Source organism: Melopsittacus undulatus, chromosome Z (genome assembly GCF_012275295.1).
Source record: "Melopsittacus undulatus isolate bMelUnd1 chromosome Z, bMelUnd1.mat.Z, whole genome shotgun sequence".
NCBI lineage: Eukaryota > Metazoa > Chordata > Aves > Psittaciformes > Psittaculidae > Melopsittacus > Melopsittacus undulatus.
Window position 1 is genome coordinate 22422548 of NC_047557.1, and position 25871 is coordinate 22448418.

The window sequence follows — 25871 nt, forward strand, 5'->3', positions numbered from 1 at the left end:
GGACTGAATGGTGGATCATATTATAGGCTTAGTTCCACACATCCACTTAGTTCCAGTTTCTTTTATGCAGGAGGAAAAGACATGTAGCAGACATGTAAGAGCTTTCTTTCATAGTTTTCCCTATATGCTGGTCTTTGTGTCTCAGCAGCCCTTGTTGGCAGGTATCTCTCTTTAGAAGGGAGAACAAGAGCTCTACCACGTGGAGGAAGGATTTCTTCTTTTACATCCCCCACAGGTTGCTTCTAAAATGACTGTGGGGGTACACTACAGGAGCACTGCTAGAATATGCTGTGGTAGAAAAAAAGTGGGAATAGGGAATGGAATAGCTTGGTCCATACCCAGTTCTTATTCTGATACAGCTGTATCTGAGAGTACACAGATACATTCAGGTTCTAGATCTCAGATGTTGCTGCTGCAGATTTCCTTTGCATTGGAGTGAATATTGTGATATATGCCTGATAGCAGATTTGTAGTTAAAAGTATTTGCACGGTTCCTTCCAGACTGGTATTAAAATAGGACTTTGGCAAGGAGGTTTGATTCATGTGTAGGAAGATGGAAGAGATGTATACACAGAAAAAGTAAACCACACAAGATTGAAATACAAAAATTAAGTGATGAATTAAACTAGATTAATTTCTCACAAAATTAACAGTCTCACAAGAATGTGGTTGTATTTTAAGGTTGCATCTAGTGTGAGGTGTCGCTGCCCACGGCAGGGGAGTTGGCACTTCATGATCTTGAAGTCCTTTCCAACCCTAACCATTCTATGATTCTACAGTTCTATGATTTGATACTGACTTCCTCCTATAATCTTTCTCAAATTACAACAGCTAAAAAGTGAATAAAAAGGAGATGAACTAGCAGTACTTTGACTACAATCTTTTTTTTTGTATTGATTTGGTATCTATAATTGGAGACAAGGCCAGGATGCTGCTACTCCAAGGCCTGACAGAACAACAGTCTTCCACTCTCAGATGTTTGCAAGCCAAATATGAAAGAGACAACAGACACACCGAACAGTTAAGAAAATAAAAAATAATATTAAAACACAAGCAGCGTGTATGATCAATGAGCTACTCCTATTTGTCTTCCTTCTACATACAATCATCTAGTATATTATTTTTGATCAGGAACAAGTAATTATGGACAGTGCAGTCATGCTGCAAACATACTATACTAGCAAGTTAAGTAGAGATGAAAATTTTTTGTATCCGAACCTAGGAACACATTAGCATGGCTGAACTTCAGGGTTTGTGCCGAACAGGATCTCTGACAATGGCAGTATGCATGGTTTTAGCTAGATAAGTAGAGGTCATGAAATTAATAGAACTTTCATTAACATGGATATAGTGCTTTCATTGTAATTTTTTATTCCATCTACCTAATGTTTTGTGTACTACTTTTCTAAATTTTTAATTCTCAAAGTTGAAATAAAGTTGGATATCAGCAGAAAAGGCATTGGGGGTAGCTGGTTTAAATAGGCATATTTCTCTATCAGCAACCACACATGGTCAGTGTGTCTTATTGAGTTTCAGAAACTCTTCCCAAAAGAGGTAAAATACCTTTCAGGTCTTTGTGTTTGTGAAGACTGGGAATATAGGAGAGACAGATGGTGAATTATAAATGAAGTGAAGAATAAGAACGTTTCCTTGATCTTGAGTAGAAGCAAAAAGTTCACTCAACCCCCAAAATAACCCTCATACACACTGCATTCACTTAAATACAGATAAAAGCCACTAATTGCATTTTTGCTTAAAGATGGATTTGAAATTACTGTATTTCATATTTCTTTACATTATTCTTCCTCTTGGCTAAAACTGTTCAGGCAATGCCATTGGGACAGCAGTGAGACAATATTCTGGAAGTTGCCCACAACTTCTGTTTTAAAAATCAGTTTTGAAACAGATATGGTGGCTGATGAAGTAACCTGCTCTTCACAGGACTGTGGTTGAAAGGAAGAGGTTTAGCAGAGCCTTTTTTGTTCCTAGTAACTACTGTTCATAAGTTCCAGTAAGCAACATGTATAAAACTCTCCCTTCCTGAAATTTGTGGCTTAGGCAATATTATTATATTAGACAATTGTTATTAGACAATATTATGGTATTATCACGTTACAGTAATAAAATCACAGAATATCACTGTGCCTTCAGCTGAAAACACTGCGAAGAAAAATCTCACAAAACACAAGAAAAACTAAAATTACTTAAAATATAAGTTTTTCATGTGAAATTTCAGATGGCCTTTAGCAGTCTAGATTCAGCAGACATATATATACTTAAGAGAATAAAATAATTCTGAATACATTTGAAATCATGTGATACACGCTGTCTATAGTTCACTTCCAGCAAATGCAATGTTATCCTCATCAGAGGCAGCCCATCAGAACTCCATTTGCAATATTCTTAATCACCAATAAAGAGTTTAAAGAAAACAAAGACCTAAAGCAAATGTAAAATGTGAGAACATACATCAGAATTTTCATTTATTATTTCTGTATCCCCCAAATTTTGACTCTTATTTTATGTATTGACCCCCAGAAAGTGCTTCCATACTTCAGCAACATGATCATTGTGCAGAAGTTGTTGAAAGTGTTCTATAGGTTGGCAGCACTGGAACTGGACATATGAAGACAATTGGGAGGTTTGCTGGGGTTTGAAATAGGAGAGGAATCCCCTCAGCTAGACTCACTGTTGCTGATGCTGCTTTTGTCCCACAGTGGGGCCCAAAGCACAAGGCAGTGTGAGCAGGCATCATGTGCGCAAAGTCTCCACGTGACAGCAGGCATGCTCTGCTACACACATGCAGTCCTAAGGTGCGGAACCCTCTCTCTGAGAAATCTGATTCATTCACTTAAACCCAAATACTGATACACACTTCACATCCCACTGCACCTGGAAAGAGACAGAAGCAAGCATACAGGCACAATATGCCCCTCTGACAAATACATTCACAAGGAAATACCAGAACACAAATACTTCTTTCTCAGAAAGTATTACCTTTCCAAAAACAGTTGTGTTCTTTTAGGATTAGTTAGTTCTTGAAATCTGACAAGCTTTTAAACATCTATGGTATGCTTAAAAAGACAGGCCTCTGTTTAAAAGCCAACAAGCCAACACTTTACTAACAAGACGCCACCTCCTCTTGGATCTAATAAGATTTTAAGGCAGAAAATGTGCAATATATACACAAATCATCAGTCTGAGCTTCTTATATTCAGTATTTAACAGCAGCTCTGAAATATGTATAAATTAGAACATATATTTCAGAAATACCTGCAGAAGTATTGACAAAATACCATGAAGTCAAAATTTTTGTCTAATTTGGAATAGTATTTCATGGACTGCAGCAAGATTCTTCTGAAAGGTTGTAGGTGTTTTAAATTGTTAAATTAACTTCAAGATTGTGTTTACTTTTGAGCTATCTGAGTCACTTAATTGCTTACAAATAATTATGGGTTTCCAGTAAATACCTTCTATGTTGGACATAAGCAAAAATGGGATGCTAAGTGGCAATATGTTTGGGAACTGTTTCTATTGGAAGAGATTGTGCTCTTTTTCTCCTCAATTCTTTCTAACCACACTGAGGAGGCTGCACGGCTGTAAGGCGCTGGCTCAGCCCAACCCACTTGGAGTGCAGGCCAAAGAACTGCATCCACCTGGAATACTATGAAGTGATTTGCAACATTTTCTATTTGTGGATCCAAAAGTTTTCCAGTGAAGGTATAGGTCCCTGAAAACACTATAACCGAACAGATTACTTTTCATAACTACTCTGCATGGTTACACCATAAGGAAGTCCATGGCCACCAAGTGTGCATAGATGACACACAGAAACTCCCTGATTGTATTCATTTATAGGAGATTAGAATATTTTTCTGATAATATTGAAGCATTACTAACGTAATGTGAATATAAAAAGCCAACACGACCACGTCATCTTGAAACTAAGCGGAAACTGGGACTAAATCATGCCCGCTTTTAAGTACTTTATTACCATCCTTACTTTTGGAAAAGTCAATATCTGTGTTTGCAAATAAAATATCATTAGCCTTTAAGCTTTAAAGGGCAGAATGTTTGCTAGATTCACAATCTTCACGTCAAGATAGTTCAGCTTCAACAATTTATAATATGGAGCATTTCATAAACATAATAAGCTTATATTGACATTATTGTCTAATATATCCTCTAACAGAAATATGTTATGATTAAGCTAATAGTCTAATTGATCAGACTATTACGTAAAAATATTATTTCAAATGGGTATTATAAATCCAAGAAATTAAAAGTTAATTAGAAGAAGCTGATGAATAAATCAAAGTAGATTCACAAAAACAGGCTTTGAGCACTGTGTGGCATCAAGTCTGTGGTCCCAGATTTTCAATGAACTTATAATCAATTATTTTTGCCACTACATTGTTATGTTAACCACTAATGGAAATGGCAGAAGGTCAGTGGATGAGAATTATATCATGCTGCCCCTGCTATAACTGACTTTTCTACCAAACCAATAAAGAGACTGGAAAATAATGACACAAAACAATAGTATTTTGTTAATGACCTAGGCTATATATTTTTAAGGGTGATTTTCTAAACAAAGAACCTGTATTTAGGTTTTCATTGACTTCACCTTTGAACTACAATGATTAATTAGAAAGTAATTGTAAAAAAATTCTTTTGATAGTCTCAGAGATGCTGTCATGTAAACTTTTACCAATAAATTAATGCAGTAATACCAGCCATATCACTTTAAGATGGCAAACTTACCTTCTGTGTTGGAAATGGGAGTACTGTCACATTTACTTTCACACTGCTGCATGGATGGAGGTCTAACTGTTTCTGAACACTCGCTGGATGCTTGTCCGGTGTATGAAAGGCACTGTACTGTTCTCATCTGTTGCCCAAGACCACACTGTGCAGAACACTAGAAATAAGGAAGGCAGTAAATACAACCCTGGATCCAATTTTTAAATATATAACAAGGTAACAGGAAAGCGGTCAGGAACAATACACATGAACAAATTTTAAGGACAACGGGCATCTGAAGATAACTGATTAATCGAGAAAATATTTTTATAAAACAGTTTAGCACTTATCTGTCAAAGAAAACAAACCACAATGCAATGCTGACTCCCTGCACAGTTCAGATTGGGGGTATAAGAACATAATTTACACTATTTCATGTACCATGTCTGAGTGTAAGTTCTTGTTTTTCAAGAGAGAAATAATGACCTTAAGAAATACAGAATAAAAAACTGTATTAACCTCTCAGATTCTAGAGAATTTGAATCTGTTAGAGTACCTTTTTTTAAGGAAAAAGGAAACAATCTTTAAAAAAAAAATCCCCAACTTCACTGTTTCAAAACACTTTTTAATTTCCAAAAATAAACAGTGATTTTAGTTCAACACCAATATAAGATAAATGTGCCTCTGAACAACTTCCATCAAAGAAAAGATTAGGCTGTAATACCACAAATGATTGTCCCCTGGTTAGTTAAGCTAAAGTGGTTTATTTTCATGCGTGGCAAATTACTCTGCAAACTTAAAAACTGAAACATCCATTTATTATTTTAAAAACAGGCTGTTGATCTTAACTGAGATCCATAACATAAAGAAAGAAGAAAACTCAATGTATCTATTTAAAACACTGCATAATGGCAGCACTATTCAGCCTGTCCTGTAACAATTTAGCTAGCCCTGTCTGGTAATTAAGTGTATTTTACATAAAATTATATAAATCTCAAAGGGTTTTTGGCATATATATATATAAATGTTGCTAAAATAAGAACTGGCCTTGTAGCTCCATTATGTTTCTCAAGGAATTTAAACATTTTTTAAAAATACTAAGCCTTGTAATGTTGTTGTATCCCAAAATCCCCTTCCAACAAAACTGCAACAGGACTAATTTTTCCAAAATGCACACAGAAACCCATCCAGGAGAAACTAGACTGCTGTCAGCAAACCCTTTCTAGTGCAGCAGACACTATGATTCAGAATTACATTTCAATCTGAGACAAATAGGGAAGAAGCTTTTGTTTCAGTCATGGGAACCCTCTCTTACCTATTTCCAGCCACATCTTATTCTTAGAAGGATATCCTTATCTTTATCCATATCCTTCTGAGGTGTAAGAGAATAATAGCAATAAATACCTGTATGAACTATCTCACCTGTCCCCAGTCTCCAGTAACCCAGCGAGGAGGAGGACATCGGCCTAAACTACAGCGTATGCGGACTGGTGGCTTGCTTTCTTCTTGGCACTGTGCAGCCGGAAAAGTTTTTAGAAGATCACTGCTTTTGCACAGAACAATTCGGTGTCTGAATCCTGGGCCACACTTTGGTGTGCACTGAAAAAGTATTGATGCAAGTAATGAAAACCTCAGTACAAAGCCAGTAAAATGTGTCAGAAATGTTATGGAATTCAGGGGAATATATTTATGGTCTTATCATCATACCATTTTACCAAGATGACAATGATAATATTTTAAATGCTTAGAAACAAAAACAAGGTGACTGATGATTGCTTTATCAAGATTTCATAAGTTTTAATTTAATAAAAGTAGATTTGCTGCTTATATTTAGGCATGGTGTTACTATTTACTTTTATGTATAACAGCTTTTAGGTTATGTTTAAGAAAGCACTTTGCTGAAAAAGCAGAATGGTCTGTCACATGTACACTACCGTGAAACAAACTTGAGTGGGCATTTCAGAGATGAGAAGTAGAACTCTCTATTCTTAATATGACCTTAGTACAGTCTTTCTCCACCTCACATGGAGACTGCTGAGCTACAATAAACACATTTTTCATGAATGAACAAGTGGAAGATAAATGCTTTACTGTACTCCACAGAAACCAGACTATTCAGATAGAAATACTGTACCTTTCCTCCTACAATGCATGCTTTCCTCTTGTTTCTTATTTAAATATAGATTTTGTTTTCACACAGTTCTTCTTTTTCCTCTATCACCCCTCTGCTCATTTTAATGGCAAGTAGCTAATAAAACAGTAATTTGAAAAGAAGCTGGTCCAATGACCTCTACTTTTCCTTCTCTTTCTTTGCATTGGTTTTCCTCCCTTTCTCCTTCCTTTTTGCTACTGACAATTAACTGTCATTTACATTAGTGCAACTGCAAAATGGGGAAGAGACAAGCGCTAACAAAATTAAAACTCAAGATCTTTTGCAAATGAGTCCCTCTAACAGCTGACCAGAAGATTTTGCAAGTACAGTTTTATAATTTAATATTTGCATATTAACCTTTATCCCAGAAGTATATCTGCAGTATTTGGATAAGAATCAGTTTCTGATAGCATAAACCTTACATACAAATTATACTACACCTGTCAACAGTGGAACTCCCTTTCATATGAAAGCAGCTGTAAAGATGAAACATTTCCTGGGAAATAATACTATGTGGAACTGAAGCAATAGGTGATCACATACCAAAGGCTTTCTGGATATCCAGGATAGGTCAGAATATAACTAGGGAAAAAGAAAAACCCCTAGGTTTCATTTAAAAAAAAAAAAAAAGACTTCAGTACTCCAAACTACTGTTGTATGCCTAATTCAAAATCATCTCTTCCTAGTTTAAAGAAATTTTAAAGCAGTTCCACAGTGCTATGTATATGTATACATATGTACATACATATCTATTTATATCTGTATATGACCATTGACACTTGACTTTTCAAATATGACCTTTGAGAAAAATCTCCAGTGGGAGCCACCTAAACTAGTCAAAACAGAATGAAGTGGTTTAGATTTAAGATCTTAAACTGGACTGCAAAGAGATGAGTCCTCCATTTTTGGACTTCATAATCCAGAACTGCAAGACGGGCATATGATCAATGCCTTTACCCTTTCTTTTCCTATCTTATTCTATCCTTTCCTATCAAGGTACCGCCTACTTATCTACAGTAGTTCAGTGTTCAGAATTCTGATACATAATAGCTAGGTTCAATCATCCTCATACTGAAGGGGCTTTAACCCCAAATCCTGTGCATCCTAAGTACCTGCCTACTAGAAAACCAAGAGAAGGAGAGAATTAAGAGAAGAAAGATCTCTGTCTCTCTGGCTAAACTTTATTTAAAAAGAGTATTAGTGCTAAATGGAGATCAAAATAGAATGAGAATGAATATGTGAGGTCTTCATCATCATGATCACGCTTGTCAGTTATGATCCAAATGCCATGGAATGTTGCATGTATTTTCTCCCACAAATATTTCACATAAAATGCATGACTTTTAAGCAGGAATTAGAAGCAAGAGCCCCTTCCTAGCTGAGTGCTTAAAAATCACTTGAACTCAATCTCTTCTCAGTGACTGAGTACTCTGTTAAAAACAGAGAAGAGACAAGGCTGAAAGGACCTTGTAAAAAATGTCAAACCCCAATGTATCTATGCCTTTCATAACCTCTAGATTGCATTAGCAAGTAAGCAAACATTTGAGCATCAAAATTTGAGTTTAGGTAATTCCATTTTCTAGTCCTGCTTGAAGACACGTTCTTTTATCTAAGCTGCCACCAGAGAAAAGTATTCTTTCTGCTACTAGTTCTGTGGAAGAAAACAACACCGCTTAAAAATAAAAACCACTTTTTTTGAGCCACAGTCAAAATTCCATCAAATAAGATGAACTACACAGGTCGCCAGAAATGAAAGCAGCATAAGGAAATAGTTTGCCTACAATAATACTGAATCACCCAAACCAGAAAGCATCAGTAGAATTTAACAAAAAATTTGTCTCCAAAGCAAATTCAAGACAAAATACCCAAACAAAACCAGGAAAGGTTGTCTTCCATTATTAAGTGATTCTAGAATTTTTGACTCAGTGAAAGTCATGACTAATGGTAATATGAATGCAAAGTAAATATGCTTGTCTGATAACGCTCTTCTCAAGAAATCCTTAGGGCTTTTTTGCTGGTTTCTTATATTATCTGGATAAGTATAAAAGAAGTAATTTAGAGTGTGCAAAGTAATTCAAAGCTCAACTACTGCTAGGAGTGCATAATCTTATGGCAAAACTGATTTAACCTGAGCATGACGACTACATTATACTGTTAGTTTAATTACTATTTTTAGTTTTAACTGCTATTTTATAAAAGCAGTTTTCACTATCCTGAGGACTTATTTAATGTTTACAAAATGTTTTTCTTTTATTCTGTCCAAAAAGACAAGAGAATTTCTTGTTAATTATCACTGAGGGCTAAAAAAATATGTGTGCTCAAGAAGTACATTAGCATAGAAAAGATCTGTATAATTAATTTGTATCCCATATTGCATTTTTTGAGTATGAAAAGAAGAACTTCAGTATTTGCATTTCGGAGAAAAGTAGCAAGATATGCCACTGATTTCAGTGGAAGCAGTATTCAACTCTTCACTTTTTGAGTTCATTCTTGTCTTCATTTTCATGCTTCTATTAGAAAATAAAAAAAGCATATATATATATAAAAATGTATATTAAAATGTTTATATGTATATTACTATAGGGATTTTAATACATTATATTTCTGGAAGCTCTGAACAGAAAAAAAAATGGCTATTTTTCTCATTACATTAAAACTGTATCTCGTCAGTCAAGTCAGTTTGCCAAGCTACACCTGGCAAAATTCATTCCAGAACAAAGCTGATGCTTTTCCACAATCCTGATTAAATACCATGACAAGCAGAAACTTAATCAAAGTTGAATCTTTAGATTAGAATGATTTTGCCCAAAATTACAATTCCTGCTGTACAAGAGGCTGATATGAAGGCCTTAAGAAATTGTTCAAGCTTCTTATGAGGGTGACAGAATCACCAGCTTTGATGATGTATTAGTGAACAATTAGTCTTGAGGAGGTAGCTAAAAAGCAATCGTATATAGACAGCATACTTCTATGGCTCTGTAACTTGCCATATGGATACTGAGATGATGCCTAGATATTCCAATAAAAAGTAAAGAAATAAAGTACTGTGCTAATGGATGCAAAGTGCCTATGAACTATCAATTCTACAGAAGTAGTATGGTAAGAGTCTTCAACTGAACATTCCCTCCCACTCATTCATTCCTTCTCACTCTCTTCTGTTCTAAGTCAGATTCATTTTGAAAGGGACGGAACACACTGTACTTTTTCAGACAGGGACAAGGACCATTTAATTTAATGTCTTTTCTGCCTTGATTTTGGTGCCCTACTTATTGTGTGAAATGCTAACTAACAGTGGGGTAAAAAATACTGTTCTGCATGTAGAACAACAAAAGAACTGATAATACAGAAGAAAAAGAACAAGAAGAAAATGCTCAAATACTAAATTGATGATGCTCTGAATTCCTTATTAATCCTTTACTTAGCACAAAGTGACAGAAAATGTACTAATGTTCAATGGCCAGAGCTCTTGTCTGCTATTACCAATGAGCTGAAACAGCAAATGTCCTTACTTCTGACCAGTCCAAAGCAACCCACTGTGGGGGACAGGACTGATTATTACAGGGCTCTTTTTCAATAGGCCGGTGTGTTAAACAGTTGGTATTGTCCAGTGTCTCCTCCTCAGAAGGTCCAATCTTTCTGATACAGAGAACTGTTCGTGAACGCATTCCTCCATCACAGGTCTTACTGCATTCTGACCAATCCCCTATAAACCATCTGGATAGAAAAGTTATGAGATTCAGTTAATGCATTTCAGAAACAGACTAGGTAATTGCACATACCCAGAATCCAAATAGTCTAAATTACTAAATCTACATCATTGTTAACAACATACACATTCATAGTGAAATAAAGTAGAAAGTCAAGAGTCTTTTTACTGCAACCAAATATTCAAAAAATAATACCATGTTGTATTTTTCTAGAGCAGCAATTTCAAGCCTAAGCTATAGTAGCTAGAAAGGAGGGTTGAGGCTGACAAAACTGCAGCTATTTAAGTGGATTTGTACTGGAGTTGCCTGAAGTTATTTCTCTGGAAAGGGTATGTAACTGGAAATATCTGGGAATCACTATTGCACGTTACAGCACAAGCTAAAAGCCAAGATGGTTGCCTCCCTGGTAGAAGTCAGGAGTTGTACATTTTATTTAGATCACTTTGTGTTCGCCATAGAGATTACAGCAGCTGTTAATCTGTCTGTAAGTTTTTTTTGTTGTTTTTTTTTTTTTTTTACTGATGAATGGTTAATGCAGCTAGAAATATTTCATCACATTGCTGAGCACATCTGGTCTTCAGAATTTCATATGTTGATTAGATACATTTGCCTGAATTACTTTTGCAAAGGATGAAGGTGAATTCTAGTATGCTATCACATGTTGCCAAGATGCCAAAAATGCCAGGCATGTCAGTCATTGTGGATGTTCCCGGAGCTATGGTTGGAGCTGTCCCATAAGATTTGTCATTTTCTGAAGGCTATGTAAAAAAAAAAGATGTGTGCTGATATCTTATTTTGTGTTACAGAATGTGTCATGTATGTTAAAGACAAACTAGATCAATGCAGAGATGCAAACAAATATGCCATATTCTGTCATTAATTTCCAAGCAAAAGAGCATTAATTCATTATTCTTTGCCACCAAACATGTATTACCACAGTAGGGAGAATCGGAAGCTCATCAGAGATTTGTAGAAGCTGAAGTGATACTTTTTAGTTGGTATTACGATTTGCTCATGTATATTCTCAGGTACCTTTTATATTTATACTGTATAACAAGACAGTACTGTGAGAATTATGAGTTACCTGTATCAGTTATTAAAACCTGGAACTTTATGGGTTTTTAATAACAAACAAAATATTGTGAACAAACATAGGCTTTGCTGTGGTGCAGGGACATCAAGTATACGGTAATATCAAATGTAAGTTAGAAAGAGTGACATTTTCATAACTTTTTATATGTACACCAGAAGGAAAGTAGAATTGTATTACTTAAAAAGGGAAATATTTGGCCACTCTGTGTAAAGAGTAGATCTTACTGTGTGATACTTGTTCCAGCCAAAGGGGTCAAACTTCTCTGAGTAATTATCTGTTACTTGAACAGATTTCTTCTGGACTACTTACAGGATCAGGAATCAAGAACCCTTCCTTAGAGTTTAGCACCTGTATTCACCTTGTGGGGAACATCAGAATGGAGGTAGATGTGGACTGAAGTGCTCTGACATACTCAAGTAGATGCTGATTAATACACACTATCCACTTTCTCTATCTTGATAACTTGAATAACACCATGTTCATCAATGTCCCTGGTGAGTACTGGGTGGAGAATCCAGAAACGTCCTGCTTTGTGGATTGGATCCCACCACTCTATATTTTGGGGTTTATTTTTCGTTATTAGGGTTTATTGTTTTGGTTTTGCTACACAATGTCAGTGCAAAAAATAAAAATTAACTAGTTTGGAATAACTATGTTAATGCTACTTATTAGAGTGCTAATTTGTTAATAGTTAAGCTGCACAAAGAAAAGGATGGGGATATGCTTGGTAAAAACGAACAGACCAAACATGAACACTTCCCAAGTTCTGCTCTCAAGTAATGGCAAAGAGTTTAGTTAGTGCACTTACAGCCATACTAAACAGTGTTATCCAAACAGAATCCAAGTGCATACCCTTGCAGGGTAAACACGTATTTACAGACAGACTGTGGGACAATAACTTAGACTAAGTTTAGACCTGTATGTGAGACAGCACATTCATGCAAACAACACTCAAGGTATGAAGAGTGTAATGGCTTCACTTCTCTCTATGTTAAATGAGTATGGTACATGACACAGGGAGAGTAAGTATAGAAGATATTGTTCTGCTATTCTGCAACCAGTCACCACAGCAGGGAAGCAGTTGATACTCTAGGAAGAAACTGGCTTCGTGAAGACCTGTTGGGATTTTAATGTGTTATAATCTTGTCTCATTTCTGCCAGTGTCCCTCAAGCTACAATTTTACAACTTCTAAGAGACATTTAAGAGACCTCAGTACTTCTTTGTTGTGCATTTAATCAATGTTTATGATCTTTATACCCAAACAGAATATAGCTACAGGTTAACACCAAAGTTAAACTAACTAGAGCCTGTGAATCAAGAAACGTTTTATCTGAAAATGTAAGGACTGCTGTGTGCATGCTTAAATTATTTTCTAGTGCAAAACATCACCTGTTTCTAAATAGCTTTTGTAGTAAGATTATGTTATGCTATAGGTCCTTGCAACATCTCATTTTTGTACAAATGAGCTGCTGTGGTTTTAATAAACTTTTCAATACATAGGATACAGTTATCTTTAAAAATAAAACGAAATAGATCTAATGAAGTAGGCAGCTAATCCTAAAGGCACACAGCACTATTGTACAACACTAAGTATCCTGGAGATGAAATTGTCTGACAAAACTATTATCAGTAAATGGCTTGGTCTACTAAGCAGTTTCCATGTTTACCATTTTGCATGTGGAAGTTTAAACCCAAATTTAACTTAATATACTTTAAAATATGGCAATCATTTAGTACATGCATGTAAATATTTATGGCATTGGATAACATTTATGTCATGCATGACATTCTTCAGTCACTGTTGTCTTACGAATGGTCCCAAGTTCTACTCTGAGCAGTATTTACCCCATCTGACACTCAGACCCTAAAAAGCTGCTTTGCTAGTATGTTTTTACTTACAATATCTGAGCTGCTTTGTGTAGTTTAAAAACCAGTGCTCCTCAGTCAAATCAGACCTCTGTTAGGTCAAAGTATGTATCTTCCACAACTGATTTCGGAGAAATAATAAACCATAACTGAAACCCAAAACCAAATACCCTGTTTGCTAAGACAGGACCTTAACAGTCAGTTAAAATTTTATACACATTTGGTCAACAGGATTTATTAGAAAGATTTTTCTATCTATGAAAAAAACATCCATCTTTATGATTAAGACTTACTCGGGTGGGCAAGGCTCAGTGTTGCAGGCTCTTTGGTTTTCTGGAGGCTTACTGTCAGGGTCGCAGTAATTGTTTTGTACAATGGAGTTGTCATCCAGCCTTTTACACACTACCTCTTGTTTCTGCACACCTTGGGATGAAATGAAACACCTTTAATTAATCATTCTTGCTCTTCTACTTGTGTAAACTCAAAAGTGGATTTTACCTATTGAATATTAACCCTACTATCCCACTTTAAGTAGCTGAATGCTGTAGGGGATGTGAATTCCAATTGCTTGAATTGCCCCCTGACCACAATAAATCTTTCAGTTTCCTTCCATTTTAGGCCACCCCTAAGACAGAGGATTTAAAATTGCTGTTGTTTTCCAAAACAAAATGAATATATTTATAGATTTACCAACAGATTGTTTTTATTTGTATATTGCACAAAATCAATTTTCTGCCTATCCTCCTCTCCTAATAAAACACACTTAAATTTCTGAAGAAACATCAACAAATAGAATGTTGTCACACTTCAATGAAGAATTATTGTTTATGTGCTCTGGTTTAAAATAACCCAGCAATACTGGGAAACAGTGTTACATTTTTATACATATTACTCTATAAACATTTTCTTCATTAAAATAGTAGAAGAATTATTCATTCTGAAAGATGCAGCTTGTTTCTGTGAACATTCATTTTGTCTGGCGCTCCGAGCTCCTCTTTCACTGTTAACCATCAACAGGGCAGCTCAGATCAGACTATTATTCCCAAAACATAACAACCTATCAATGCCAAGGCTACATCATAAGGTAGAATATTGATCATTTTTCATTTTAAAAAAAAAGGATCTGAAAAAAGGCACTGAAGTGCCACTGATACGACAACAGTGCAGCTCGGAGTTGTAAAGAGTAGTACATATGACCTCCTTCTCTCTTGTTAAAACAAGCCATGTAATGTCTGCTAGCATAAAAACACAGTGGATCCACAGCTCGCACGCAGGTCTTATTGAACATGAGTAGTCATAATACTGAAGTAATAGGATTATTTGTATGATAAAAGTTGTGAAAATCCCTGATCCTTTCTTAAAATGAGAAGCAATCACTTTACTTTTCCAATATGTGAAATGCACACAATTAAATAGGGATTAAACCATTGTGGCTTCAAATATCTGCCAACTTTACTTTACAGCCCTCTCTTCATTTTAAGACAAGTTTTTAATAGGAGATAGCTGTGCAGTAATAAAAATAATTATATAAGTATGTTTTTCAGACACTAACCATCCCACTAAAAACATGAGATTTCTTTCACCAGGTATTTGTAGTCCTTTTGCTCATTTTAAGCAAGCTAAACAACTTACCTTTTGTTTTTTTGTTTCTTTTATTATTTATTATGGACAAGAATAAAATCTCCTACTTGGTTCCTAAAACATGACCTATATGAAATTCAGGTATTTAATTCCAACAGTGAGTCAAGCCTGGCCTTGAGATCCCTGAAGTCTGGCCTACAAAGCATCCTGCTTGGCTATAAACAGAAGTCTCCCACTCTATAAACAAATGAAATGTCTTCATGATGTGATGCGTGAAGGACATTGTTCCCAATGGTCACGAGTTTCGAGGATGGCATGCACTCCCCCAGGGGGCTGCAGATGCAGAAGTAGGTACGAACCCTTCTCACTCTAAAGGGATTCCAAATTCCCATGAGCACATCTTAACTTCTGAGACTTGGTGTTAATTTAGCTAAGGTGGCAAGACTGTGTTTTCTAGCCCATAGATTATTTTTAGTTTTTTATTTGCTTAGAGCCTGATATAAAATTCCTAAACCACCTTGAAGACAAGGATGAAAATTCATACCTGTCTGTGCTAGAACAGTGTCTTATTTTCTGGTTGCAGATCAAACCCCTTGTCTTCCTGCCATGAGTTTCTCCTGAATCTTGCCCTGGCTGCACTATCGCTCAGAATGTGTATTAAAAATACCTTCTCTTTCCCTGCCCTCTTAGACCTCTCAACTTTCTATGGCACACAGTTAAGAGTACTCTTCTGGAGATGTACTTCCAGTGGAAATCTCTTCTCTCTGCAACAGAAAATTGCTACTGTCATGGCATCCCACAAAACATGTTTATTATCCCTCATACAAAACCAGCCTTATTAATTCAAATACTTTCAGGCAAAATCATCAGTCTGAGTTCTAAGCATGTAAAAATGTTCCATGTGCCCTCAATTCTAATGTTGACATTTCTGACAAGCAGGAGGGAAACCAGATTCATCACTCAACATACCATTTCTTACAGGACGCCTGTTTAGCAGGTGGGAACTTTGTATTGGCCCTCAAAATCACCTGCCTCATCACCTCACTTCAAAATCATTAACAATGTTGAGACCAAAAATGCTTAATGCTGGAGTCTTCACTCCACTACAGCACCTATAGCCAGAGTTTGAAGCTTTGCTTCTGGGATATGTGCTTTCTGATTACAGCTACATGTAACCTTCACAAAGTAAGCACTTTAAATCAAGTTGTAAATAATTTCACACATCTGATATCTTAGGTTAACCATAAACACCACAGTAATTTAAAAGTAAGTGTTATTTATGAAAAAAATATTAATATGAGACACATCTTGCAGGTGAGCCAGGTAAACCAATCAGGTTCTTCTTTCCACAGGTATCAAACAGCAGAGAAGGCTACCAGAGTTATTTTCCAAGTGTATCCTACATACCAAATCTACAAGAACAAGCTAAAAAACCCAACCATTTTTGAATACTGAACCTCCTTTTTTTTTCCTTTCAATTTATGTGCTTTACATGTTGGAAAAAGATAATTTCACTAGATAGGCCCAGTTGGAATTGAGAAACAACTCTAATCATTATCATGGGGGACCCTCAAGGGCCTGAAGTACAAGCCTACACAGCTGTTGGTTGACTACGCTAACATACAGGTGTTCTCTTTCAGGTATTCATGTATCAGATATCAAAGGCTTGAGAGCTTCACATCAAGATGTTCAATTTATAGCATTCTCAGCACCTAATATTTCAATTACATGAACTGATAAAAAGCTGAAATTCAGTGAGATCTTGCACTGTAAGGGCAATTCAATAACCTTGAAACAAAGGAGTCTGGAATATACATGTAGAAGCAATGCCTTTCTATTGTTGGGAGTCACTCTATGTAACCATCTTCATAAACTGATCAAGGTCCACTTCAATCCCAAAAACATTTTTCTTTTCTGAACTTCTCACTTGTGACTACTAAAAGCATTCCAATTTCCATTCTAGATGTATTAATTGCCAAGTTAGGGTTTTTTTAATTAAAAACATTCTTTCAGTTTAAGTAACTTTATTGTGTTAACCAACTCAACTCTTGCAGTCTCTATGCTGTTTGGTAGACCATTCCTTTGATCAGCCTCCTTTGATCAGCCTCAAAACACTTCCACAAACCTGCTCACACCTGAGTTTTCTACAGCCACAATAGAGTTCAGTTTCAGTAACTTTATTGTGTTAACCAACTAACTCTTGCAGTATCTGTGTTATTAGGTAGACCACTGCTTTGATCATGATCAGCCTCACAAAACTTCCACAAAACCTGCTCATACCTGAGTTTACTACAGCTACAATAGAAACTGCGCCTAGTACTCCAATGTGATTTTACTAGTGACTTCTGCACTGTCATTTATACTTCTAAGCAAATATATGCTAAAATCAAATCTGCCTTTACCAGGGTTACAACATGTCCCAGTCTTCCCTATGTCTTCTAGCACTGCACTGTCAGCAAATTTCTACTTTTCATGCTGCCTTATTTGTCACTTCTTTCTACATCTTTATACTTCTTCAAAACTTCAAACTGGTTAGCAGTTTTCTCTCTCTAAATATATATATACATACACTGATATGCAGAGTGACAAGTTCTTCTCTTGGGTTCTATACTCTTTTAGTACTATTTTTGTAGAGAAAAGACATCAATTGCAGCATGAGAGAAAAATGTTGTGTTTATCTCTTTCTTTGGTTCTTAACAGATAAGTGGAAGATCTAAGTATTTGAGAAGCTGTGAAAAGATTATTTCACTTTAAATTTCATAATCTATGCAAACACTGCCAACAGATGAATATTATTAAAATCAGCTATGACAACCTTAGTAGGAGTATTTCCTTTGCAATTTTCTACTCAAACATCTCTAGGACAAGAAATAGCATTCTAATGGCCTAGCCAAACAGCAATGCTACTAACATGGCGCTGTTAGCTGACACAGAATTAATGTTCAGCTCAACTGCTGAATAATCATTTATCCTTTCTATCACAAGATGCCTTAGTTCTCTTGGTGGCTGATGAAATAGGCTGACTGCTGCCTTCATAATGGTATTTCTGTCAAATATAATTATTTTAAAATAATTTATACATATTTTAGAATAAAGCATTTTAATAATGCATCCTATTCTTGCAAAGAGATTTATGGTATAGCATAGATAGTAATGTTTTGACTGAATTTCCTACTGGCATCAGACACATTTCCTTCTAGGCTTTGGCTAAAAATTGGCAGCCTCAGAAAATTCATTTCTGAGGAGCTATGTAGTAAGAAAGTATTCTGAAGTACTATGAACACAAAGTATCCTTGTGCTCATTTCTTAAAAAAATGTAAGTCAGATGTGTTATTTATTGAATCTGTCAGGTAGCATATCATCCATAAGACAATATTCACCACTAACCATGCACACAGTGAAGAACTTTTTATCTATGCTAGGAGACATATTAATAACTTTTTAAAATATTCTTCAGCATCTTCCCAGACAGTATGTATACTTTGCATTTTTCTGCACTAATTACAATGTTATTTAAAATAAAATCTCAGAAACAAAATTCAGATTCTAATGAAGACATGGAAAAATCTAGAAGTTCAGCTTTTACCGAGACAACAGCTACAAATTGGTTAAGCCCCCTGGGCCTTGAAAAACCTCTTTTTTAAGTAATCAATTCTTCCCTGAGTATATGGTCTCTCTTAAAATAATCTAAAAAGCATCACTAAACAAGTTCATTTAAACTCTTGGGGGACTAATTACAAGCAGTTAGTCAGAAACATTCTCTTTTCAAATCTACAGATTTATAGTTTATGATAAAATGTCCACATGACTGGTCAATGCAATTCTAATAGAAAACAAAACTCCAGTGGTTTAGTGACCATAATCTCCAGAGAACTGAGATTTTTGCAGAGTTCAATTCACAAATAGTCTGCATGACTTTCAGCAGCCAACTTTTAAATTATATGAAACACATTCTTAAACTTAAACTGCATGCATGTAAATGTTATATCTAGTTTTAAAAGCAATCCCAAAAATTGTGGTTTGCTATTGCAACAGTTAATTATAAAGATGCCAATACCAATACATGGTGAATCCTGTATCACTAAAACTAGTGCATACTGGTTAACCCAGACATACTTTCTGAGCTCACTCATCAGATCACAAGATGTTCATGACAGAGCCAAACTTACATTTTTCTTGATGAGGACAAGTATTCTTTATTTGTCTGAAGACAGTTTTATAATTCATTTAAGGACATAAAAGAAAAACATAGTAGGCAAAAAAGTGATGAGCAACAAAGAAAACTGGATGGCAATCAATTTACTCATCATAGTATATTGACTATATCATAAAAGCCCATGAATATCTTAAGACAATTAACTCATCTGGAGATGAACTCTAATAGAACAAATGATCAAAATCTATGCTTAGGATAGGTGGTAAATTCCAGATAACAAACATAGTCATTTGTTCCTATTTACTGTTAGAATTATTAAGCATGAAAGAAATTTAAAAAAGGGAGGCATGCACTTATTGGAATTTATTTTTAAATGTATACAGAAGTAAAAACACAGAGATGGATTTTTTTCTTTCACTGGATTTTTTTGAACAATAGCACCAGCAGTCACTTCCTTATTAAGAATACTTATGGATACACTTGCTACAAGATAACATATATGGTAAGACAGACATGACGGTAAATAAACTACAACTCTATTACCTGTAAGCGATATATATCATCCTTTCCTATTTTAGTACTTTAGTACCTTCTTCTCTTTCCAGCCATCATTTGATTGATTCATATGCTGTTTCTATTTTCCCTTTCTCAGACTTTCTCATTAAATAATAGTCAACTTCTTAAGGAAAACATGCTGTTGTCATTATTTTCTCTGAATTCCAGTGAACTGTTCAACTGTTCACCTATTCACCCTCCCACGATCCCTCCATCCATCCATCCATCCATCCATCCATCCATCCATCCATCCATCCATCCATCCTGTGGCCACCCCATCCCTGGCAGTGTTCAAGGCCAGGTCAGCTGGGGCTTTGAGCAACCTGCTTTAGTGGGGGGTGTCCCTGACAATGGCAGGACAGTGGGGGCTGGAACCAGATGATCTTTAAGGTCCCTTCCAACTCAAACCATTCCATGATCCTAAGATTCTGAATTCCCTGTTCTTTCCTCCCTCTGTACATTCTGGTGTTCTCTGGAATAGTTTTCCTGTAGTTATGTCTAAGTCTGATACACCTATAAAGACCTATATAAGATAGTAACAAACTTCCTTCTGAAAACTCTTGACTCAGAGTAGAAAAGTTATCAGTAAACTTTCAAGAAAAAGGGAATTAATATTGAGAATACATGTAGCTCAGTTTAACATAATTCCCAGACAGGAAGAACTAGCTCAGATACTCTAAATTTGTATTTTAAAGAAATGTTTTTCAATATAGAAAATACTGGTTCTAGTGTCCAAAAAGAAGAGCTGCAGTTCTAGATTTCCAAACCTATGAACAGACACTAAGACTTGCTAAAATTGAATGAAATTGTATTCTCATCCTCCATAATGAGTACATGAATATAAAAAAAAAAAAACCCAAAAAGGTGGCTGTTACCAGGCAAACTTACTTAACTACCAAGAAAATCTGAAAAACCTTTCTTAGAAAAACATAAGAAAATACCAAAATAAACCTCAGACTTTAGAGACCTTATTCTGCTTGGTTCACTGTACAGAAGGTGACATTCACTGGCAGAGAAAACTATGCAATATTTTGTTCTTTTCCCATTTAACTTGAATTACACTATGAAATACACAGTTTACAATCTCTCATGAAAGAAATTCTAACGTCCTTCTGCTTTTTAGAGGCAATCTAAATATGTAACTGTTTCACAAACTTTATCTCCTAGACCACTTTATGAATACTACAGGGGAAGAGGAGGCACAATGTCTGTAGTGGAAAGAGTCCATCGATTTCACATGCTTGGCTGAGTTTTCAGAATACATTGCTTTATGCACAGTTCATGCAGTGATGAACAATGAACTGTTAATTAACAAGTAAGACTGTAACGTATGCTTTGAGTTGCTCAGTATCACATGAGAACCACAGGTGGGAGGCAGGAATAGAATCCAGAGCTCCCACACTGTAGTAATCAGGAAACCCTCCTCCTCCCTACCATTCCATTTACCATGTTCCTCCTATTCTGCAAAACTGAGACAAGCCTTAGAACAGAGGTCCTGTTTGAAAAGCACTTTCACTATTCAGATATGACTTGTCAGCACAGCAGAGACGAACAAAATAGAGAAGTCCAGTGCAAAAGGCAGCATGTTATCATATCATCTAACAACAGATCGTAGGCTGTTCCTAGTTTGCTGTTAGCTTGCTTCTTGGCTCCTGACAGTTCTAGAACCTTCTCCAAGACAAGGCCTACAAGCAACTCTAGGAGCAGCTGAATGCAGTGAATTGCTCTCAAAATACTATGACGAGACTGCACAAAATTGGACACTTCTGCAACATCAGATACTCCAAAACTACTTAAACTTTGCACTGCCAAAATACTGTTCTTGCTTTTGTGCTCTGCTTTGTGATGTTCAGCACACACCCTCAAGTTCACAATACAGAAATATCAACTTGGTGGGCTATAACGCAATTCTTACTATTTTTTAGAGTCTTTGAATTAAAAAAATATACATCAACTATGTTTTAAGCATTGCAGACTTAGTCAAGTAGTATGTAATGCAGACACAGTCAGTCTGATTCAGAGAGCATTAGACTGGAGTATGATCTAGGCCTGTGACACAGCCTCAGAGAATGAATGGTCCCTGCTAGACTGGTCTCTTTCACGAACAGCCAGAAGCTCAAAAAACGTAACTGGCTTCTAAATACTTGCTATTTTTATGTTCTTTTAAGGCACCTTTTGAAGTGTTACATATACCTACAATTGTGACATAATGTTAAAATACAGGAATGTTCAGAGATGAACAGAAAAATGTGCTGACTAGAACTTAGATCTGCCTACAACATTGATATGAAGGCATATCTGGCTCTACATCATCTAGAGCTTTTTGGATCAAGATATGATCAAGATATATCAGAAACCAGAGCCGATGGGGGCGAGTTATTAATGAATGAATTCCTGAGACATGAAGGTGGTATAGGAATAGGTGTGATGTTCCCACCAAGAGCACTGGATGCAATGGGGTAAATGTCAAAAGAATCTCCTTCAAAAAGAACAACTACTATATCGACTTCCGACCCCCAAACTCATGGTTTTGATCCCAAAAAATGGGCAGAAGAAATGACAAAAGCCAAAGTATAGGGTCAGATCATATTATCAACCTTGATCAGTGCATGCACTACAGGGAGCTACATCAACTACAGTAACAGGCAGGAAGATCTTGATGCTCTAATTTGTTTGCAGTTGTCCCAAAGTCACTATATTTATTTTTAACTTCATGAGTGAAAAAATAATGTCCATTCTAATTTCCATACTAATATTCCCTGCTTTTTTTTTTTTTTACTTTCTGTCAGAAATTCTTTAACTGTTTAATATTTTGTTCTCCTCTGATACAGAGCAAAATGTCTCTCCTAAAGATAGAGTCGAACTATTGAACAGTATTCCAACAACAGTCTTTAAAATGAACCTACAGAAATAACCAAAGCCATGCAGTGGTTTCATTTCTAAGTTTTCTCAAAACTCCATATTTATATTAGCCAAATTTTGCAGTTATGGTCCCTGTCTCTATCACCTTTGTCTCACTTTTCTTTTTCCCTGACTCAGTTCCTTTTTAGAATTTTGTCTTCTTTTGGCACATGGAGAAAGGTGTTTCATAAACTGCAGGGAATAGCAAGTACTTATACAGAGAAAGCAGATACAATTTTTAACAAGAATTACAGCTACAATGAAATATTTATTCCCTGAGCACACAGCTCAGTGAAAATACGTGACCATAGTATATCCTCATACAAAGCTGAAAGGAAGACAAGTGCCTTACAGTTTATCCACTATAAGTTACTGAAAATAATACACCCCAAAAAAGTTTTGAAATTAATAAACATATACAGTTTTCAGGGATGCACAGATCTTCGATTAAAAGTTAATTAAGTCAAAATGTTTTAATCTAGAGAAGTGCCTCTTCCTTCAGGGCCAATTATTTGTTCCCATTGTACACTGACAAGTCTGTGAAATGACAATGACTTACATGACAGAAGACCCATGGCTAAAATTCTCTCTCTACCTAAACCAATGGGAGCTCTCCCACTGACTTCAAAAAGATCATTAACTCATTGCTATCATAGAAATATGATTTGGCAGCACTTCTAAGGTTCTATTCTTGGAACAGTCTTTTGCTATGAGCTAGGCACTTCCCATCTTTATACTACATCTTTAAAATGTTCCTTTGCCTACCAGACTCACCATTACTAGAACAGTAGTTAAAAAAGCAATCTGTCACCCAGGATTCCACAAATGAACAATAAAAAATATAGGTGAAAGTTAGTACCTTCCTCTATTCTGAGATTTTCTCTGGTGGCACTAAAATAATAAATCACTAATCAGTAAGCACTGAGGGAGTAATTTTTATTTTTTTTCCTTCAGTGTTTGCACTGTAGACTATTCCCTATTTTCATTTTTCTTTAAAGAAAGGAATTAAATAGCAAAATTTTATTCCATTCAGTGTTTTTCATAATAAAATGACAAGATCAGAAAGAGCTGTTCTGGCTAACTGAGCTAATGCCTTCATAACAGAGACAATAAATTTTAACTGAATTAGAAAATAGATTTTAGAAAGACGTCCCATCTTGAACTTAGGTGTAATGCATCTTGGTGATGCATTAGTGATGTCCTCTGTGTGTTACATGTGGCAAAGCAAAGAGCCATATTTAAAAAAACAAACAACTAGTAACAGCCCCAGCTGGTTCCAGCAGGAAAGCGAGTCACAACAGTTCCAAACACGAATACCTCCAGTAGCCACAAAAAAACCAAGAAAAGGACAAATATGTGGTCCAAGGGTTCTTTAAAAAAACATGGTGTCTTCCTCTTGCTATGGGCAGTGAACAGTACAGTAGAAAAATTAAATTCTGAGGTGGACTTAGAGCGCTCTCCCGTATCTTCTGAAACAGAGTTATGCTGGTGAGATGATGCATTCAGTCTCCAGACAGAAGAAAGATACTATTCACACAGCACGTCGACTCACTGGTCCATGCAGCAGTCAACGGTGCTGGCTTTGAAGGAAGCCAACTGTCCTGCTTTCCCAGAGATAAAGAATTGCACTGGTGGCCACTAGAGGGAGGATTAGGAATATAGTAAATTCAGGGTAAAAGGCACCCATGATGAACTGCATGGGGCAATCTGCAAATCCCCCCATTGCTGCCAAAGGGCAACAATTCTTAAGACACTGCTATGGGCTGGCAAGTATTATCCAGTTGTTATCATCTGCTACAGAGGACCTGCCAGTGAGCATCCTGAACTTTGGTGGCTGGAGGATAGGAGGGCTTACTAGGATCATGTGAAGCAATACCTACAAACACACAAAGACACAACTCTTTATTTACAGGTGTCTTATTTGCCTTCTGGTTTTTAATCTCCTTACTTAAAACGTCTGATGCCCTTTATCAAGCGAGCTCCTGCTAAAAGCAAACATACCAGCTTCAAGACAAACTCAGAAGAAGCATCACCAGAAAAACACACTGTGCCAAGATACACTGTATTTAACAACAAACATCTGAACATATTAGAAGTACCTGAAACCAACAAAAACCCATTGTGATAAATGTTCTTACAGTAAATTCAGGTTTGAGGCATGTCTGAAAGAAATGTCTTCAACTAGTTACCTAGATAATTATGCAGTAAACTGTATCTTGCAATTCACTTTACCATGTAGCTAGACTGCCTGGTGTCTTACCTCCAGCACAAGTAGCAGAACATTCTGACCAAGGCAGATGATTCCATGCAAAGCCAACTTCATTGTCTCCACTGCCAGTGCGAGAGATGGGAACATTGAATTTATACCTTATACCCAAATTTTGTTCCTGTAGCAGAATCTGTAGTTGAAAACAACTGGTTATACCATTAAAACAGGCAAGCAGAGGGCAACTACAGTGATATTTAATCTAGGTTTGTGTTATGTTCTAAGGAAGCAAAAAAAGTAATAAAGGAAGCCATAGCTGTTCTTTAACGTATTCCCAAAAGAATCTGGACTAACTTAAAACATATACAAAAGTATTATTGTCTAAGGTGAGCTTTGTCTTTTTTCATCCTTAACAATTTAATAACTTCTGTCAGTTCTTTATTCTTAACATAATTGTTCTAAAAAAACAGTTTTAATTAAATTAATGTCTTAATGGAAATTGACAGCTGAATAATTATGTGAGGTCAAAGTTGGTTAAGGACATTACTGTGCAAACATACAGCAGTCCTCACTGCGATACCGTGAGGAGCTACTCACACAGCAGTTATGAACCTAGTTCTGCCCTTGTTTGCACTTCCACTGACTACAATAATAGTAAAAATAGTAACAGCAGCAGGCTGTAGCCAAGGTCATTGTTTTCCCCTAATTCAACAGCCAACAGCATTAGCTTGGTGGAATCACACCTTTGACTCCTTTAGAGGAGTATCAAACTCACTGCAGCCATATCACTGCAAGTGATACAGATGGAAGTGCAACAATTGCTGTGAGCTTTTGGCTACCTTCATTGTTGACTATCCTCCACATACCACGCATTGAACACTAGTCTTTGACTTTATCTAACTTTTTCTTT

At 36.0% G+C, this 25871-nt stretch overlaps 1 protein-coding gene across 2 annotated transcripts in view; it reads right to left on the minus strand.

Annotated features, from left to right (window-relative positions):
* Positions 1 to 25871, minus strand: part of ADAMTS6 (ADAM metallopeptidase with thrombospondin type 1 motif 6) — a 145258-nt gene that overhangs the window by 3905 nt on the left and 115482 nt on the right. For both annotated transcript variants that reach the window (XM_005151915.3, XM_031051632.2), the window contains exons 19-23: positions 25016 to 25154; positions 13856 to 13985; positions 10405 to 10609; positions 6166 to 6342; positions 4765 to 4921 (exon numbers count right to left, since the gene is read on the minus strand). In XM_005151915.3, coding sequence (XP_005151972.1) covers positions 4765 to 4921; positions 6166 to 6342; positions 10405 to 10609; positions 13856 to 13985; positions 25016 to 25154 — 808 coding nt within the window. The remainder of the gene's footprint in view (positions 1 to 4764; positions 4922 to 6165; positions 6343 to 10404; positions 10610 to 13855; positions 13986 to 25015; positions 25155 to 25871) is intronic.